The 18939-nt window shown below is 39.3% G+C and overlaps 1 protein-coding gene across 1 annotated transcript; it reads right to left on the bottom strand.

Annotated features, from left to right (window-relative positions):
* Window positions 1-271: 271 nt before the first annotated feature.
* On the bottom strand, window positions 272-13305 carry LOC145778413 (uncharacterized). The gene is made up of 12 exons (XM_082589892.1): window positions 13210-13305; window positions 9034-9120; window positions 8717-8816; window positions 8377-8495; window positions 7929-8025; window positions 6900-7036; window positions 6425-6559; window positions 5874-6001; window positions 4829-5025; window positions 4285-4626; window positions 3907-3992; window positions 272-3363 (listed from the first exon to the last, which is right to left on the bottom strand). The coding sequence occupies exons 1-12, from the start codon at window positions 13297-13299 to the stop codon at window positions 3052-3054; spliced, it is 1830 nt and encodes a 609-aa protein (XP_082446018.1). The 5' UTR covers window positions 13300-13305; the 3' UTR covers window positions 272-3051.
* Window positions 13306-18939: the final 5634 nt, after the last annotated feature.

Here is an 18939-nt window from a genome sequence, read left to right as displayed (position 1 = left end):
GCTTTCTATGATCTTCTTTTCGCCATTTTTACGTCACTTAAACCGTAGCTTATGATTGGTTGGCGGTTTCATTCTAGTCAATTTCAGTGGCAGAATTTCGACTTGTTAAAGTGGCTACCTTTTGATCACGTGACGTCAACACGAGAACAACTTGCGTTGTTTGGATCAGAACCAAGTACGCAAAAAGAACGAATGAACTAAGCGCAAAAAAGTAGCGTTCAAACGTCTTTCGACAAAACAAATTCGTCCAATGTCAAACCCAATTTAGAGCAGCAACTAGCACTCAGCCATCATTGTGTATTAACGTTAAAAATGTCAGAAATATTTCACAAAATGTTACCATATGCACAGTACATCCAGCAACGTCAGAGTGATGCATTAAATCGACAACAAAGCGAGGAAAATGAAAAAAAAACATGAAAACAATTAATTTCTTCAACGAATATAATCAAAACTTTCGATGAAACAATATCCGAAAATAAATAAAAACGTTGTTCTGATGATAAAGGCCATGATCCGAAATAAATGCACAATAACAAACGTACTCAAGTCAATCAGGCAAGCACAACCCCAGCCTCTGCCAAGCCAGTTCGCCGAATATTATGTAAGAGCCGAGTGCATGGATTACAGCACAGACCTCCGAAAACATGGTCAAGCTTAACCTTGTGGATACAAATAAAAATGGATAAATTAACCAAATGAACTCTTCGCATACTGCATTCGACATCGAATAGTGCACAGCTAGCAGAGATACTTTTTTGACGTTGAAACGATGCAATAGCGAGATATTTGCAAGCTGATATTTGGTTTACAGACCTACAAACAATGGAAACTATTTCGAAAACTGCAGGCTGGAGTCAAAAATATCATCTTTTAAATAGCACAACATGGCTTACAACATTATTTCGAAGTTCGAAAGCTGTTCTACAAATCAAGTAAATCACCTTATGTTGTTCACATCTTGTTTTATGAGTTGCTTCAAAGCCCACAAGTAACCGTTTAATGGAGTCGTCTCTTAAAGCTCCTACATAATCGGTAAAATTGTTTCTTTTTACATTAATATTCAAGGTCTGCAGTGATTGAATCAATGTAAAAAGGAATATATTGCGTGGGGTGAGCCCAACGAATAAGACGTTTCTCATAACAAGAGAATTTGATTCAAAATACAAGTTGACTGCGTAAAAAGAGTTTGAAGCAAAAAGATTCGTTCAATCAAGAGTCTTTGAGATTTGATTGTAGACTCAAAAGAATGAAAAAGAATTACTGACAGATCAAGGCAAGTTACAAAAAAGCTATAAAATGCGTTAATAGCTTTGACTTTACAGGAAATAAAAGATAAATCAACTTCAATTTGTCATTGAAACAACCAACCTTTATAAAAAAAAAAAAGGAAAGATAAAATGTCAAAAATATCGGTTTTGAAGAACAGGTAAAATGCTTGTAAAAGCGAAGACTACGGGAACATGGCCCAGGCGAATAATAAAGCACAAGTAAAATCACGCATTACCGCTTTCAACCAAGTTTACTCGGGCGTAAATTTGCTTGACTTAGAAGCAATGTTCACAGTTCGGCAGTAAAATTGCCAACAGTCAAGTCCGATGGCTCCACTGAAAACGACAAGTATCAAATAATTCACATTGCAAGAGTACGACATGGAAACAAAAATGGAACCACTCAAACGAGTTAGATTTGATTGAGTAACCAGCGAAATGTCGAGGTCACACATTCGAGGGAGATATAGTCACCCGGCCATTCACAGAACAATTACTATTCCAGTTCCAGGCAGGATGAACTGGTATTTTGTTACTTTAAAACACACAATAAAACAATAAGTTCACAACCCCAGTCAAACGAAAAGGTTTGCTTGCATCGCTGAAAATTTTTCATCGTGTATTTTAAGCAACGTTTTCAAACCCTTGCATAGAAAATCGCTGCAAATCTCAAATTGTCACAGAAGCTGCACTACAAATATCTTCAAAGCAAAACATATCTTTATATCAAAGCACTTTATGTAATAAAAAGTGCGCATGCTCTTGGAGGAACAGGTACATCTGTAAAAACCCTGAATGTAGCAGGTTGCATGAGAATACAGTTGATGATGGAAAATTTACGTCTAAGTGACGCCGGGTTCACTGTGCAATCGAGGCACACGTTGCTTTTACATAAAAATCTGTTACAAATATGTTTGAGAACAATTAATAGCAAAACAAATGTTGGACTTCAGTGCGGAACCACAGTTGGCTAGAATAAAAGCTGCGCATCCACTAGCCTGATATAAGAGCGAAACTTGCTAATATCAAAAGTGAACGTATGATGAGACCAGTTGGGCTTTACAAGTAGCAGGTTTGCAAGTCGGCTTCTTCCTTACATCAACGATCCATGAGTTGAAGTTGATTCAGCGTCAAAGTGTCGTTTTTGTAGAAATTTAACAATAAATATCTGATATGCCCAGTCTCCCACTGCAGGTATCGACTAGCAGCAAATGTTAGTAAACAAATACAAGCATTTAAAATTTTACTTCGTAAGTTTGGGGTATGCGCACTCTCAAGTAAACCAGCATGGCCCGATTTTTAGTTTTGTACTCATTGACAATTTTTAAAGGCGAAATTTACGTCAAACTCATGATTGGTCGTTCTGGGCCATGTCCATGACTGTTTTAAATATTTGAAATAAAACGAAATCTCTTCAGTTTAAACAAGTTGAAAAGAAGCACTATTTGGTCTACTATTTTTGATAATTGTCGGAAGACTACGTAAAGCTACGACAATATACTTTGTGCTGCTTCAGTCTCGATGAACAGGACAAGAATCACCTTCTTTACGCAAATAGTGCAGGTTACCCGAAGTAAGCAATCTTGCATCGTTTAGAAAACGGGGTTCATACATTTCAACAACACCCACACAGCAAATCTACTGTTTTTTTACATTGATTCAACGTCTGCACAATGCAGACTGTAAAATACGGTGGAATTGCTGTCTGGGCGGCTATTCCAGAAGCATCACAGACAACAAAAGCCGTGATTTTTACATTGATTCAACGTCTTCACACGAATCAAGGTAAACATGACGGACTTAGCTGTCTGGGATCGGGAATGCTTTCGTGTGGCAAGTCGCTTCGAGAGGTCGCTTGGTGATCGATGGGTGGGCTGGAACTGTCTCTGCAAGCTGTGGAGCCAACCATGGCGCTGGAGTTGGAACAAATAGCTTCATTACCACCGCTGGGAAGAAAACTGCCGCTTGGTTTCGATCGCTCAATTTCGTTGCTGTTTGAACAGTCAAAAGATGAGAATTGAAAGCGTTTGAAGTTAAACCTCTCTTGGCTCCTTGAAAGTGAGTCCAGGGACACGGAATCCAGGAGGATGCTCTGGAAAAGAGTGGGATATTATCACTTTCGCTCAAGTCTTGTAATCAATGCAAAGTTATAAAGAAAAGACGTGAGAAATGTTAGTAAAGTCTTAGACATTATCGGCAGACATGGGCAAGCAGCATTTGCCGTTTTTCTCAACATGAAATAGCAACACAATCACCAATTTGCGTAAAGTAGAAATTTTGGTAAAATTTTGATTACTACAGAATGACACTGAATCAAGCCAAGTCTAATTGGCGCCAAGATGAGAATATCTTGGATGATGATGACATATTACCACTAGGACACGACTAGAGAATTTCGCACTGCAAGTTGCGAATGGCTGTGGCATGGTTCCATATTCGTTCAATGAAGTCAGCGTCATTTTTTCAGCAATGGCGTATGGACAAGAAGGAAACAGTTCGATCAAGTGTTAGAAAAACAGCCGTCTCGGTAGAGCAGAAATTAGATTGTGATTAAATCTGTTGCTCAGATGCTTTGGCTAGAATTGAAATAGTAAAGTTTTTCGCATTATCTTCAACTCTGATTGCTGGTGCTTACCGGAGTACGGCGGCACGATGGCGCCACGACACTACCAGATGAGCTGTGAGTAAAAGTTTCCAACTCGGCTGTAGTCGATATGGCGTCTGAAAGATGTCTAACGTTTGTTCACGTAACAATGCAAGACTAAACACCCCAGACAGCAAAGCAACCGTAATTTACATTGATTCTACGTCTGCAGACGTTAAATCAATGTAAAAAACGGTTGCTTTGCTATCTGGGATAACGTTAATAGCACACACGCTGATACTGCTGCCGACGCATAGCCAATAACCCAGACAGCAAAAATTCCGTCATTTTTACATTGATTGTATATAAAAACGACGGATTTTGCTGTGTGGGGGTTCCTTGAGTTTTGCACAAAACTTGAAATCAAACCTGGATGCAAAGAAGTTGGCAAAGGAATTATTGATGGTGACTTGGGGTTGAGGCCGGAGGTTGCACTTGGAGGATCAAAAGATGCGCAAGTGGAGGTCTCGCTTCCCGATGTTGCGGAAGATGAGGTGGGAGTCACTGGATCACTGGTCCTGCTCCCCAGAGGTGACGTTGTAGTGATTGCAGTGTGGTGATTGGTAGAAGAGGAAGCGGAGTCCAAGTAAGAATGGACGCGGTCGGAGATTTGATCTTGGACACAGATGTGGCCGACTGGAAGTGAAGGAATAATGGCTTCAAACATTGCAACATCGTCTTTGCGTCCCGAGTTCGGGCATCCGTTGATTTCTGAAATAAAAAAATAAACTTTTCACTGAATCGAAGCAATTGGGCAAGGATCTGGGGAAGACACAACAAACGTAACATTGCTGAAAGAACGATCAAATTCTGTTATGAGAAGACATCCGAGAAGACATCTAACACATCATTTCATCCGGCACATAAATCCTTTTTTCTGTCGATTAACAAACTGCACACACTGAAGCCGCACCGGGATGATCCTCAGTGGATTTCTGCTTTGGTTGCTGATTGCTTCGATTCCTCGTCACTCGAAGATCATTGAGGTGTTGCTGCAGAGCAGCACTGTGAGTAAGAGACGGAGGATAGGAAGAGGTTGAAGCGTTGACGTGATTTCGTTGCTGGGGTGCCGAGTTTTCCGTTTCGTCCAAGAGGCGCTCCATGTAATCGCTGAAAATGCACAGAAATTTGTTTCACTGAAATACTTAAGAGTTGCACTCTCTTCAGTAGGGTGTTTCCTATTTTCACCATTTTTCATTTTGAAAAAGCCTGGGGTCTGATGTGGTGGGGTTTTGGCAGGGTTTTGGTTAAAAATTCGACACCCAAAATTTCAAATCATTATGACGCCATAAAGATGTGGGGCACGCCGCTTGAAGTCCCAAATAGTGGCCATCAAAGATGAATCTGCATCTTTCAACCCACACGATGTCAGGACAGAAGTGCAAGGTTGTTCTTCATCTTGACATGGGACGGCAATTTTGGGGTGATGTCCCCATCTTGTGATTGACGTTGTGGGCCATCAAATGTTCATTATTACGTCACGTTTTAAAATAATATGACTTTGCAATGGAAAAATAACAAAGCATGTTTAAAAATAAACAAAATTTATTAATCAAAAAACTAGTTTTCTTGAATAACTTTTTTTCTGCTTCCGATACGTCTTTCGACTCTTAGAAGTGGTCATAGGAAACCGTACCTTCTGTGCATTTGGACACCAATTTCGTCACTCTGACATAATTAGTTTTTAAAATAAGTAAAAATGGATTAATTGGGACTTCAAAGGGCGTGCCCCACATTTTTATGATGTCATAATGAGCTAAAATTTTGGGTGTTGAGTTGTTACCCAAAACCCCACCACATCAAATCCCAGGCTTTTTGAAAATTAAAAATGGTGAAAACATGAAACACCCCACTCTTTAGTGTATCTTACCGATTATGCAATATCATAGCAACGTAATAGCACCATGGAAACCTCGTGGCTGAGCATGATGTCGCAAAATTTTTTCAGAGTTACTCACGTTACGCCAGGGTGGAGCAAATCTTTCTTTTTTCCCAGTCGGGTCTTTGCGTTGAAATTATCATAACGCTCGGATTTCTTCCAAATGTAATAAAACTTAACAATATCACCGATGGTTTTTGCCTTCACCTGTGCAAGTTTGCAAAAGTTTAACACACAATTCATGATAACACTTAAAATATTCATCCGCACAGCTGACTTTGTCGTCGAGAAAATCCGACACAAGACTTTTGATGCATAATTTGCCAGAGTCATATTGTTGGGACCATGTAAGATGTTATTGAGTTATTATCCTGCGCTGAATGACTACTTCGAAGATGAAAATCAACATAATTTTACACATAATGTGACTTTTACAAGATATTTAGGCACTTTAACTTCAGTAAATGCACTACAAGAGAAAAATTAGTCAAGAATTACGTGGAATAATACTTAATGTTAATATACAACAAAAGTAGTGCAGAAAATTACATCGCATGTAACAGATGATAATCAAATGACAACCGCTCATCTTATGGTACCAGTCTAGCCACACAAATTCGTTTCATTTACTTTATTGTGATGTATCTCATGAAAATTTTTTCCATATATTGAAAGTCCCAGTTCAAAGAGTCTGCACTCCTCAATAGTCCACACCGGCATTTCACTTGTTAGTTGATGAGGCTTTTGCTTGTAGCGTTGAATCGCCTGAGGAATATGAAAACGGGGGTGCAAAAATCGGGTAAGACTTTAAACATTTTAGTTATAATATAAATCGTTTTACACATTTATGAAGAACGGGTTAAAAAAATATTTCTTTTGATGTCTTATTGGACTGATTTGAAGTTGTTACATTGTCATTTAATGACTTACTAGCAAAACAAATAATGAAAAAATGTACGCAAGACCTTCAATAAAAACAAGTCGAAACAGGATGAATAACATGATAACGTGACATCTGCAGACGTTGAATCAATGTAAAACGGAGCATTCTTGCTAGCTGAGCTAGTTTGTTTAATTTATTTAGAAGACAAAGTAGGCACTCTACCTCCTCAACATCGTTGTTGCACTGAGTAAGCAAACACAAAGCGTCTTCGTTGTCCCGCATGTGTGAGCCAGCTGGCAGAACCAGCTTGTTGGATCGCGCCGAAGCAATTCCACTCACCGATGTGAGGTATAGTTCAACTACAACAAACGAAAGCCAAACAATAAATACTATCTATACTACAAAAAAGTGCTCAATGCCTCGCAGAGTGAAAAACATCAAATGCAGTCATAGTGGTCTCTAAAACCCTTTACAGGCTGTTTCACCTTTGTATGGAATCATCAGTAAGTTCTTGTAAGGATCTAACTGAATAGGAACCTTCTGTTAATCCTAAATAAGGATGCAGCAGCCTGTAAAGGGTTTTACAGACTAGTAGCTGCATTGGACATACTAAAATCGTGTGGAAAATATTGCGACGAATGTTTCACGTTAATTTCTGGCATAATTACAATGAATTGAAAAACAGGCACATAAATGGAGTCGAGGTAACTTTAAAAGGATCGAGAACAAAACCAAGAACCCTTTTGGGTACAATGCGCGTAACGTTGATTGTGGCGTACTGCTTCAAACGGCAAATGACAACAATTGTCGACTTAGGCGTCCAAGCTTGTGTCAGGGGGTAAAGTCTTACAGAGTTTTGGTAGAATGTTATTTGAGCTACTGATCCATGAAATACATGCACTTTATATAAAAGTATCTACAAAAATATACCTTCATAATCATAACAGAAATCTCCAGTTACAGAGCATTAATATTGCATATAAATAGCAAAAAAAACACCAAACTAGTGGAATTCTATCAGGAATCAAATGCAAGCCCTTGGCATGTAGAGCAAAGATCACCAAGCCATTCAACACATTGCATTTTTTAAATCTAAGCAAGTCACCAGGAAATGTACGAATGCTTTGAGAGAGAATCTTGTAAACTATCGTTTGAGAAGGGAACATTTTGCAAAAAATGTCTTGATTGAAAACTAATCTTCGAGCTAGGTCGTGACAGCAAGTATGCCGAAAAAAAGAAACCAGTTGTTACCTTTCCCGCTGTCTATCTTGGACGGGTTCCACACCAGCTGATCTGCTGAGTCGTCATAGTCAGGAGCTTGTTGCTCATTGTCAGGAATATACTCAACCTGAAGTGGTACACGGTGAAAAAAATTCTGGCAAGTCAACCTGAATAGTTAATGCTGTGATTTGCAAAGAGAAATCTATTTGAGAATCTATCCTGGATTGAAACCTAGACCGTAAAATCCTTCATTCAACGTTTGCAAACGTTGGATCGATGAGAAAATGAAGGATTTCGTTGTCTGGGAACGAATCTATCGTAGAGCTGATCTCATTGAAAGCAAACCATGCGTTGTTTAACTGTAAGTAAGAAGTAATCTATTCAGCAATTACTGGTTTATATTTTTCAGATTCGTTACATGTCTTCGACAGTTTGCTTGGAATCGTTTTGTCACAAGCTTGTAATTGCGACCACTGACCTGAAAGTCTGTCCCAACTCTTGGTGGCTTCTTCCAGTCATCCGGAGCATGGGGAACGTAGTCACGGTCATTTTCTTCATCACCGGATTGCGAGTGAGAAGGACTCAAAAACGAAGTACCTACAAGATAACATGCCACAAGCCAAGTAAAAAAGTGTTGCCATATTCCACAATTCATTAACAAGCAGAAAAATAAATCAGAAAGTTAATTTATAAAATGAATAGTGTTGGAGAGGAGAGATAAGAATATGACACACATTCGAGTGTCTTGTTCAGTTAAAGCGATACACATTAAACTTTTGCAAAGCTTAGCAAAAAGCTGATCCTAACAAGTAAATTACATCGTAATTGTCTTGTATCGTCTTTGATGGGACGTCTACGGTTAGCCGTGCTTCCGATCTTGCCTTCTTCGCTATCTTCGTTTTCGTTGTCCGATGCTTTCTGAAGAAATCGATAAAAAAATCTACCTCAATAGCTAAACATGACAAGTTTACATTATTCAAAATAGCATTGAACAAATACATGGGCAGTAAAAGTTTGATAAGCGAGTTTAAAATCATGCGAGTGAATTGAGTTAAACTAACTTCAAGAGATATTAAAGAACTCTGAGCAGACCATGCACAGGATTAGAAACTTTAACAAGGTCAGAAAAAAGTACCTCGTTTTCGCCACTAAACTCCGCATTGTCGTCGCCAGGTTTGCCGTAGTAAAGAGCGAGTAAGTCATCCAATGGCATTTCACCTTGCTGAAATTATTGTATGATGAATGGTAATTCCCAGGAAGCAAAATCCGTCATTTTTACATTGATTCGACGTTTGCAGACGCTGAATCAACGTAAAAATGACGGATTTTGCTGTCGGGGAATGCAATCGAGAATTGTCACTTCATGCTGAATATAATATACACAATAATAATGGAAATACAGTCATGAAAGGAACTCCATGCTAAGGTCTGAACAACTATAACGGACCATTCAGGAGCATGGCAATGACATAACACCAGTTAAAACAATAATAAATGATGTTATCACATATTGACACTCACTCACTCAGTGACGTAAGTAAGTCTCAAAGTAACGAGACGAAAGAGTTGGAGACGCATTAGTGTTGTGGTGGATACACGACTTTATGCCACGGCCCAAATAACGCGAGACATGATTATTTCTTACGAAAATTACTTATTTTTTGCATACGGTAGTAATTTCATTTGTCATGGTAGCAATTTCAATATTCATTTTTTACGCAAACAAAATACAAAAATTATTTTTGCACTTAACAAAATAAAGACGAGGCTTGGTTAAATCTTCCTAAAACGAATTATTATTTTTTTAATACGCTAGCAATTTGATTTGCTACGGTAGCAACGGAATGGCCCGTTTCGGCGAATCCGATTCGGCTAGTCCGATTCGGCGAGTGCCCTATTCGGCGAGAACTCTTCGGCGAGTTCCCTATTCGGCGATTTTTTGAATTTTTTTTTTAATTATAGGGTACCGTAGCCTAATTATCATTGCCGTTTTAGGGTTAGGGGTAAGGTGTTAGGGTTAGAGTCTTATTTTAACGTTTAGCGTCGTTGAAACGATGTAAAAGCGGCAATGATAATTAGGCTACGGTACCTGATAATTTAAAAAAAAAAATTTTAAAATCGCCGAATAGGGAACTCGCCGAAAAGGGCTCTCGCCGAATAGGGCACTCGCCGAATTGGACTCGCCGAATAGTAGCAGACCCCGGTAGCAATACTGTATCAATTTTTATTTTTTACACAAACAAAAATTGCTTTCTTGCTCTCAACAAAATAAGGATGAAAGTGCCACTACTTCATTTGTTGCTTTTTAATCTTAATGGACACGTCTGCTAAGAAATCTTACTAATCAGAAAGCCTGACAAACTCAATGTAAATCTAGCTTTCCGCAGTCAATCTCGTTTCTCGCTGGTTCAGGGTCAGGAGGTCAGTTACACTCTCTTGTTTTCGAAGACAACCAATTAGGTTCGTACGCCCAGATTTAACTAGAGATAAATATTATTTAGTCATGCGCAACTTTTGTTCTGTGGTATTTCGTAGGCTACTAATTCACCTTAGTGGATAAGTCTGAAAAGAAATTTTAACAATTAATCTGATTCTTCACTGCTTCACGAACAAACACAGTAGGCCGGTTACAACATATTCAAAAAAAACAATTAATTTACTTCATGGCTTGTGGCATTCGAGCCTTGCGTCATTCATGTCTTGCGGGCTAAGGATAGCGCCATTCGTGTTCGTGGCATTTGGACCGCGGCAATAAGTCGGGTACCGTGTTGTGATGGACAGTTAGACACAATATACAGTATATATAAACTTCTCTAAACATAACAGGCAAGTTTCCAGGATGTTACAAGGCAGCAACTAAAATGAAACCTCCAAACCAAGTGTTGTCAAAGTACTGCAGGCAATGTATAGAATTTAAAAAATGACTTAACGTTTTAATTTTGTTGTGATATATTTTGCAAAACACTGACACATTGCAAGGATTTTTTTGTAAACCATTGCTTTAAAACGGATGTCACTATTGTAAGGTTTGTTTAATATATATAGTAGGGTGGTTCAAAAAAGTGAAATTTTGAAATTTTAAAGTCTCACCCTTTCAAAACTTTCCATTTACTATAAAAACACCTTGTATAAAATATTTTTGAAAAATATTAATGTTTAGGGGTAGCTCAAGGCTTTCGAAATTTGGGGGTATTTGACGAAATGGGTCAAACTTTAAATACCTGTGCTGTATTTCGTAAACCCTTAAAGCAAACATACATCTGTTTGGATTCATTTTCATCAGGTTGGAGAGGACTATAACTTGGTAAAGTCAAACAATGGTGAATATGTACTTTTGGAAAGTTGCGATTTTAAAATTTTTACAAAATGAACACAAAAGCACTCAATGTGAAGTTTTATACATTTGATATGTTGCAATTGATGTATGTGATACACAGCCCAATGCACATTTGCACATACAAAGTCAAGTGCCAAACAATTGATAGCCATGTTAGTAGGCCACTCAACTCCTGAATTAGAGCTACTCCTCGTTCTGCGTGGTCGTTGACAACTTTTATGGCCTGCATAATGTCACACGCTGCTTGGAAATCTTCTCGCACTTTCCAAATTTCAAGTCTCTCAAAAAGCATATGGGATCTTTGTGTGACAAAGTCGACCATACAACTTCCTAGAATTTTTTTTAAATTCACATGAATTTGCTTCGGAGGATCTGCATGTCCATCGTTTGCCAATGCGAGAGCCATTTTTCGTTTCATTGCTGCAGGCGCATTCTTGTCAAACAAGGCCAGTCCAATCAACTTTTCTGATAAATACCACAGGTGGCCAACGAGCTTCACTGCTGCTACCTTAGAAATGGCTGGGTTAATGTGTTTGTACAAAATCCCAGGGACTGCAAGAGCAGGTGGTCATTGTTGGCATCACAGGCTGCGAGAGGAGCTGTCATCCAGGCTTTGAGATAAACCCGAATGGTAAAGATGGTTATATCTTTATACGGTAACCCTTTCTGTTCTTTGCTAGTGAGCTTAAACTGGCTTCTGAACAGCCACACCTTTAACTGGGCAAGCACAAGCAGATATCGTGATCAATGCCTTAAAGGAATGGGGTATTGATAAGAGTGTTCGAGCATTGTGTTTTGACACAAGTGCTGACACAGGTAGACTTGGGGGGGGGGCACATGTTCTAATTGAACAAGAACTTGGTACCGATCTTCTGTTTCTTGCGTGTTGTCACCACATTATGGAAATTGTAATTGGAACAGTGTTCATGACCTGCATGGGACCCTCTTCTGGACCAGACATGGGACCCTTTCACTTTTCAAACATTTCCACGCTCATTGGGAATTTCTAGATCTACAAAACTTTAAAGATGCATCCACGGATGAATATTGAGTATGTCAGTGAATCCATTTCTGACGTCAAGGATGATATCCTGAGTTTGATTGATAGTCAGCTAGCCAAAACCACCCAAGAAATGATTACCTAGAAATGCTAAAATTGTCTATGATTTTTTTGGTGGAGTTCCTGCCAACGAAGTTAAGTTCAGGGCTCCGAGACCGGTGCACTAAGCCCGTTGGATGTCGAAAGTTATCTATAGCATAAAGATGTGGCTATTCAGAAGCCAGTTTAAGTTCATTACCAAAGAACAAAAAGGTGTTACGAGATATAACCGTCTTTACCATTTGGGTTTATCTCAAAACCTGGATGACAGCTCCTCTCGCAGCCTGTGCTCCCAACAATGACCTCCTGATTTTGCAGTCCCTGGTACACCCTGGTGCAGTGCAAACACATTAACCCAGCCATTTCTAAAGCAGCAGCAGTGAAGCTCGTTGGCCACCTGTGGTATTTATCAGAAAAGTTGATTGGACTGGCCTTGTTTGACAAGAATGCGCCTGCAGCAATGAAACGAAAAATGGCTCTCGCATTGGCAAACGATGGACAAGTGTTTTTGTATTCATTTTGTAAAAATTTTAAAATCGCAATTTTTCAAAAGTACATATTTACCATTGTTTGACTTTACCAAGTTAGAGTACTCTCCAACCTGATGAAAATGAATCCAAACAGATGTATGTTTGCTTTAAGGGTTTACGAAATACAGGTATTTAAAGTTTGACCCATTTCGTCAAATACCCCCAAATTTCAAAAGCCTTGAGCTACCCCTAAACATTACTATTTTTCAAAAATATTTTACACAAGGTGTTTTTGTAGTAAATGGAAAGTTTTGAAAGGGTGAGACTTTACAATTTCAAAATTTCACTTTTTTTGAACCACCCTAATATATAGAGGTCATCAATACGCTGCTAAATGTGAAAAACCTTGGCTAAATCATCAAGCTCCTCTTCATCTCCTTCCACGTCTTCTTCAAGAGTTTCTTCATCATCATAATCACCTTCCTCTTGAAGCATGATCTCTTGATCATCATTGGAGGACGGAGATGAAGAATTTTGCTGCTCAGCATTCAACTGCGTTGATTTCTCTGTTGATTTGACATATATATCATACTAAAAGCTTTACTACTTCTTTAAATTTGTAATTGACATGTTTGTTACAGGGGAAGTATCTTGGAAAACACACAAAAAGTAATTTGAATTGCATAGTTGGTTAATTCGATGTCACAAGTCAGGATGTTCATTGAAAAAAGTTATTCTGATGCAACATCACATAATCACACATTGTGTTTTCAATTTTATTGAAAAGCAATGCCATTGTAAACAATTCAATATTCTGCATGCGAATTGAGAAAATTCCTTTCAACACAACAACCAATTTTTAGCTTAGAATCGTATTTCATATCAACAAGGTATGGGCTGTATCAGCAAGAAAATTTTTCGTCCTTTACCCAGACAGCAAATCAAGGGTCTGCTACTATTCGGTGAGTCCGATTCGGTGAGTTCCTAACCTCTAACCCCTAACCCTAAAACGGCAATGATAATTAGGCTACAGTACCCAAAAATTTAAAAAAAAAATTGAAAAAATCCCCTGTTAAGGGGTCGGACTCACCGAATCGGACTCACCGAAACGGGCCATTCCGGCAAATCAAGCGCTTTGTCTGCAGATATTGAATCGATGTAAAAAAAACAGTTGGTTTGCTGTCTGGATAGACATCAATATATTGGCTTAATTGCACAAAAGCAATAAAGCTTTTATCATGTATAAGGGAGCTCAAAAGTGATGTTTGAAAATTATGCTAATCTCAAAACATTTTCCCAAAAATGAAGTGATACCACGGAATGTCCTGTTTCGGAAAAATGCGAATTCGGAAACAGCCTATTTCAGAAAAAAACTGATTTGGTGATTTCTTAAATCCAGTGGCTTTTGTTTATTTATAGGATTTGTAAGGATCATTTGGGTAGGCGATTTTTGTGTGTACCTCCCCATACCCATGCAAATGAGAAAGTTAATGTTTCAGTGAGGTAGATGTAAGTTAGCTGATATCTTGCAGGTATAAGGCCATAGCGATATCTAGCAACTTTAGTTGAGATATTTTTGCTGAAACTTTATTTGATTATATAACATCTATTGTAAGCTAATTCCTTTCAATAAACAGATGTGGCTGTGAGATTTTAGAAATCGCCGAAAAAGGCTGTCTCCGAATTGGGATTTCTCTAAATCGGATTCTCCAAATTAGTAGCAGACCAGTGATACCAGGTAACCATGACAGCAGAATAATTTCTCTTAAATTATATATCACAGTTTACTTATCTCAATTCAGTTTTACTTTCAAGTATTTTAACCCACAATTTGATGTCATGTGCAAACAAATTTTCCTTGCATTGGTCAATCCAACAACATTTGTATAGTTGCAACCATATGAACAGTAATAAGTACCGTACTAAGTAGGGTAGCTCTGAACAGAGTCCATAACAACAAGATTTGATTATGCTTTATTAAAACTACCAAATTAGATGTTCAAAAAGAACATATGGCTACAATATTAACCGACTAATTATAAACAAAAATTTCAGGTCCACGTCTTTTAGGCATAGACAGTTAGGCGCCGGTCTAATAGGCGCGCACACTGTGGCGTCTGGATATTTAGGTGCGGAGCACTGTGGCGCCGGTTGATTTAGGTGCTATTCCTAGTAAAGTCTGCAGATTGTATAAGCTTGGCAGGTAGGGCAATGCTTTTCACACGAAATGTTACATTGAACAGAAAAATATGTTGTTTTGTTAATGCGCATGTGGAGATGAGGTGCGAGACAATGCTCTACTACTCTTGATATTAGCACATCTCCACAGGACATTTGCTATGCATCCTGAACACAGGTTGCAGCCAGATGGAACCTTACTTAATCTGTTATCTTTCGCAATTACTTCTACTCGGGATGGATTGGTCGTGTGGCAAGTAGCCCTACGTACGAGACAACGCTCTACTACATGAATACATTTCTATAGGGCATATGAACCCTGGCTACAAGTTACAAGCATAATGGTGCGACTTTGCTTGTTATTAAACCTAGTCAGGGTTTTGACGGAAAAATAAGTCACTCTTCACTCAAGCCTACCACCCGCTTGAGTATAGGCTACGGTATATTTTTTACTGATGTTTAGTGTAGTTATGCGGTGGGATGGCGCAACGGATAAGGCGTTGGCTTTCCAATTATGCACACCTGGTTCGACTCCCGCCTTTAGCTGGTTGTTGAAAACACCGCTCACCTCTACCCAGGGTGTAGTAAATTGGGTGGGCGTAGTTGCTGAAGTAAAGGCGGCTGAGAGAAAGGAACTGGCCACCCTACTCTCCTTAGTGCCGAAGGCTTAGTACAATGAGAACCTTATCTTCTCATACCCGACACTTGAATCAAGTATGGGACCCCCTTTTACCTTTTTAGTGTAGTTATTACTTGACTAAAAGTGAACTCAGTCATGTTCGGAAACTTAAATAATTAATTTATTGATGAAGCTTTCGCCGACGCAAACCTCGACTAACAACAAATAAATGCCAAACACGCGCATTAAAACACAATATATTTTTCTGTTTAATATCACATTTTGTGTGAAAAGCATTGCCGGTTTAAGCAGCTTCACTCACAGAAGCAATGACATATTTTTTTGTTCAATATAAACATTTTGTGTGAAAAGCATTGCCGGTTTAAGCAGCTTCACTCACGGAAGCCATAACATATTTTTCTGTGCAATACAACATTTTGTGTGAAAAGCATTGCCCTACATGCCAAGCTGATACAATCTGCAGACTTTACTAGGAATAGTACCTAAATGACCGGGCGCCACAGTGCTCCGCACCTAAATATCCAGACGCCACAGTGTGCCGGAATGGCCCGTTTCGGTGAGTCCGATTCGGTGAGTCCGATCCCTTAACGGGGGATTTTTTCAATTTTTTTTTAAATTATCGGGTACCGTAGCCTAATTATCATTGCCGTTTTAGGGTTAGGGGTTTGGGTTAGAGGTTAGGAACTCACCGAATCGGACTCACCGAATAGTAGCAGACCCCAGTGTGCGCGCCTATTTGACCGGCGCCTAACTGTCTGCGCCTAAAAGACTTGCTCCCAAAATTTCCCACCCACAAATACTACCTTCATGGTTGTCCTCACTGCTGCTGATAATTGAAGGCTGGAAATTTGATAGGTTTCTAGAAATGTTGTTTTGGTTTGTCCAAGAATGACCATCAAATCGCATGTTCACTTTTGGTATGACAGCATCATCTTCCAATGGATCCTCTTTATTTCTTAGATCTTTGGGTAAGTTGCTAACCTCATCCATAACTAAATCCATTCAAAGGTTTAATGCAAAACAATGAAAATATGGCAGGCTCTCTAGACTGTATTAAAACATATACCGGTATCATAATTAATAAACTAACTAACAGTGGCCATATTTACCAAAAAAAATTGTAGCCTCTGCATTCTGCAATCTTTGCTGCAAACCAGTTTAGTATAGCTCACTCAGTCAACTGTTGTTTTAGTGTTGTCATTAATCAGCCTGACTTGGGGTAATACCTGTAAGCCCATGCACAACATTTTTGGAAGCTGGTGTAGAAGACTCCACCCTGGTTGTATAATGTATATAAATGTTATGAAGTGAATATGAATATACATCTAAGATTGAAATCGACCAAGACATATAGGGTGAAGTGTATGAACACTGCACATTAAAGCAAAAGGGTTGTCAGATGTTTCATCACTAAGATCTTTTGTCCTGACCAGGGCTACAATTTTTGCCTTTTTCGGTGACGAGGTCACTAGACACGCGCCATCACTATTCGACAAACGCCGTCCCTTACGAAAAAAAATAAAAAGGAAAAAACTGAGAGAGGACTAAACGTCGTCAGCAGGGCTACAATTTTTGCCTTTTTCGGCGACGACGTTGCTCGAACACGCGCCGTCACTATTCGACAAACACCGTGCCTTACGGAAAAAAAATGAGAGAGGACTGAACGTCTTCAGGTCGAGGAACAATCGGGGGGGGGGGGGGATTACGTGATGCAATCATAAGAGTGCCGACTGACGTAAATTTTCTTGCGCCAGGTAATTCAAGGCAAAGCCTAAAAGCGACGCTTCACGCGAAAAACTCCCAAGGCGTCCGCGCCGCCATTTTGAACACTGCGGGAGAATGCTTTGATCGAAGTTCTAACGCCTGGCATCAAACATTTCGCCACACACGTTTCAGTCTATTCGACACAACGAACACAACGTTTCGTGCACACACAACGTTTCATGCTATTCGACACAAAAGAAACCTTTTATAGATGGCTTCTTTTAGATATAACTTAGGCTACTTTTAGTTGTGAAGGTCTATGCCAGTTTGTATTTCGTCGTATAAGCCAATTAACAATATTGCTCTGTTAAAATGAATCTGTTGGATAGGCCTACTTGTTACGAAAGTTTTTCACATCTAGAAAACAGCCTAATTTCCAACCAGATGTTCAGAAATACAGATGAAAAAGCCGCTATTTTTATGGAAAGAAGTTCTCTTCCAGAAGAACAGTTTGAACACTACTGGAAAATGCTTCGATCGAATTTCTAACGCCTGGCATCAAACATTTCGCCACATACGTTGTGTGCTTTTCGACTCAACGGGTTTCTTTTATAGATAAAATAACCAACGTAGGCAACTTTTAGTTGTGAACGTCTATGCCAGTTTGCATTTCGCCGTGTGAGCCAATTAACAAAATTGGCTCTGTGAGAGACTACTTATTGCAACAGCAGCACGCTCTTCAACACCTACAAGTGATGAGCTCTCTGGTTTTCGCCATCTTCTAGAGTCCGCGGGTGCAGATTTTAACCAGGAACGCCTCATTTCGCTTTACCGCACGCTTCATCAGCGCCTAGTATCGGAAGAGCCGTTTCCTTCGATTGAAAGTTTGTGGTACAACGTCTTCACAAAGAAAATTTTTTACCAGGATTTAAGTGAGCTCATGCACTTCTGCTTGAAGTACCTGTTGCGCTGTTGTAACGAATGTATCATCGAGTCTTTCTGCTCCAGCTACGCACTGCACGACTCGCGATTAAGGCCGCTGTCTGACAAAGCTATCCAAAATCGTTGGCATGTGCGCATTGTGCGGCCCACCCAATTCACTGGCGAAACCATTGTTGCGAAAAGCACTTGACTGCCTGTTTCGATACGATTGGCATTTAACGCAAATCTTCGGTCTAAAGTCATGCAGAGGCAGCAAAATTAAGATCTAGTAGCAAGCATGCCCTGGCATTAATGCTTGTCTTGTTACTAATGTTCGTTCCTTTCACTGTTATTAATTAATTCGTTCTTGTGTGCATTTAATTTCGTGATTCGTACGTGATTGCATTTAGTTTGTTGCATTGTTATACGAAGAGGCTTGTCCGCCCTCTCGGCACACCTTAAATGCTGTACTAACATTACGCCGTTGTTTCTTATTATCGTAGTATTGTTCTGTTTTCTTTTATCTGTAGTTCATTTTTCGCTTTATCTTCGCTGTGTTTCTTGGTAACTTGCATATTTTGCTCCTAAGTGTGTTTGCGTGCGGGACCGGGTACTAGGGTGCATCATCTCCCCCTTATTTTTTAAATCAAAGTTGTGCCATTGAGAAATGGTGTCCATTTTAGGTCAGACTC

This window comes from Aplidium turbinatum, chromosome 10 (assembly GCF_918807975.1).
Source record: "Aplidium turbinatum chromosome 10, kaAplTurb1.1, whole genome shotgun sequence".
In the NCBI taxonomy this organism is placed as follows: Eukaryota; Metazoa; Chordata; class Ascidiacea; order Aplousobranchia; family Polyclinidae; genus Aplidium; species Aplidium turbinatum.
Note: the sequence above shows the minus strand (reverse complement) of the source record. Positions and strands in the feature narration are given on the sequence as shown.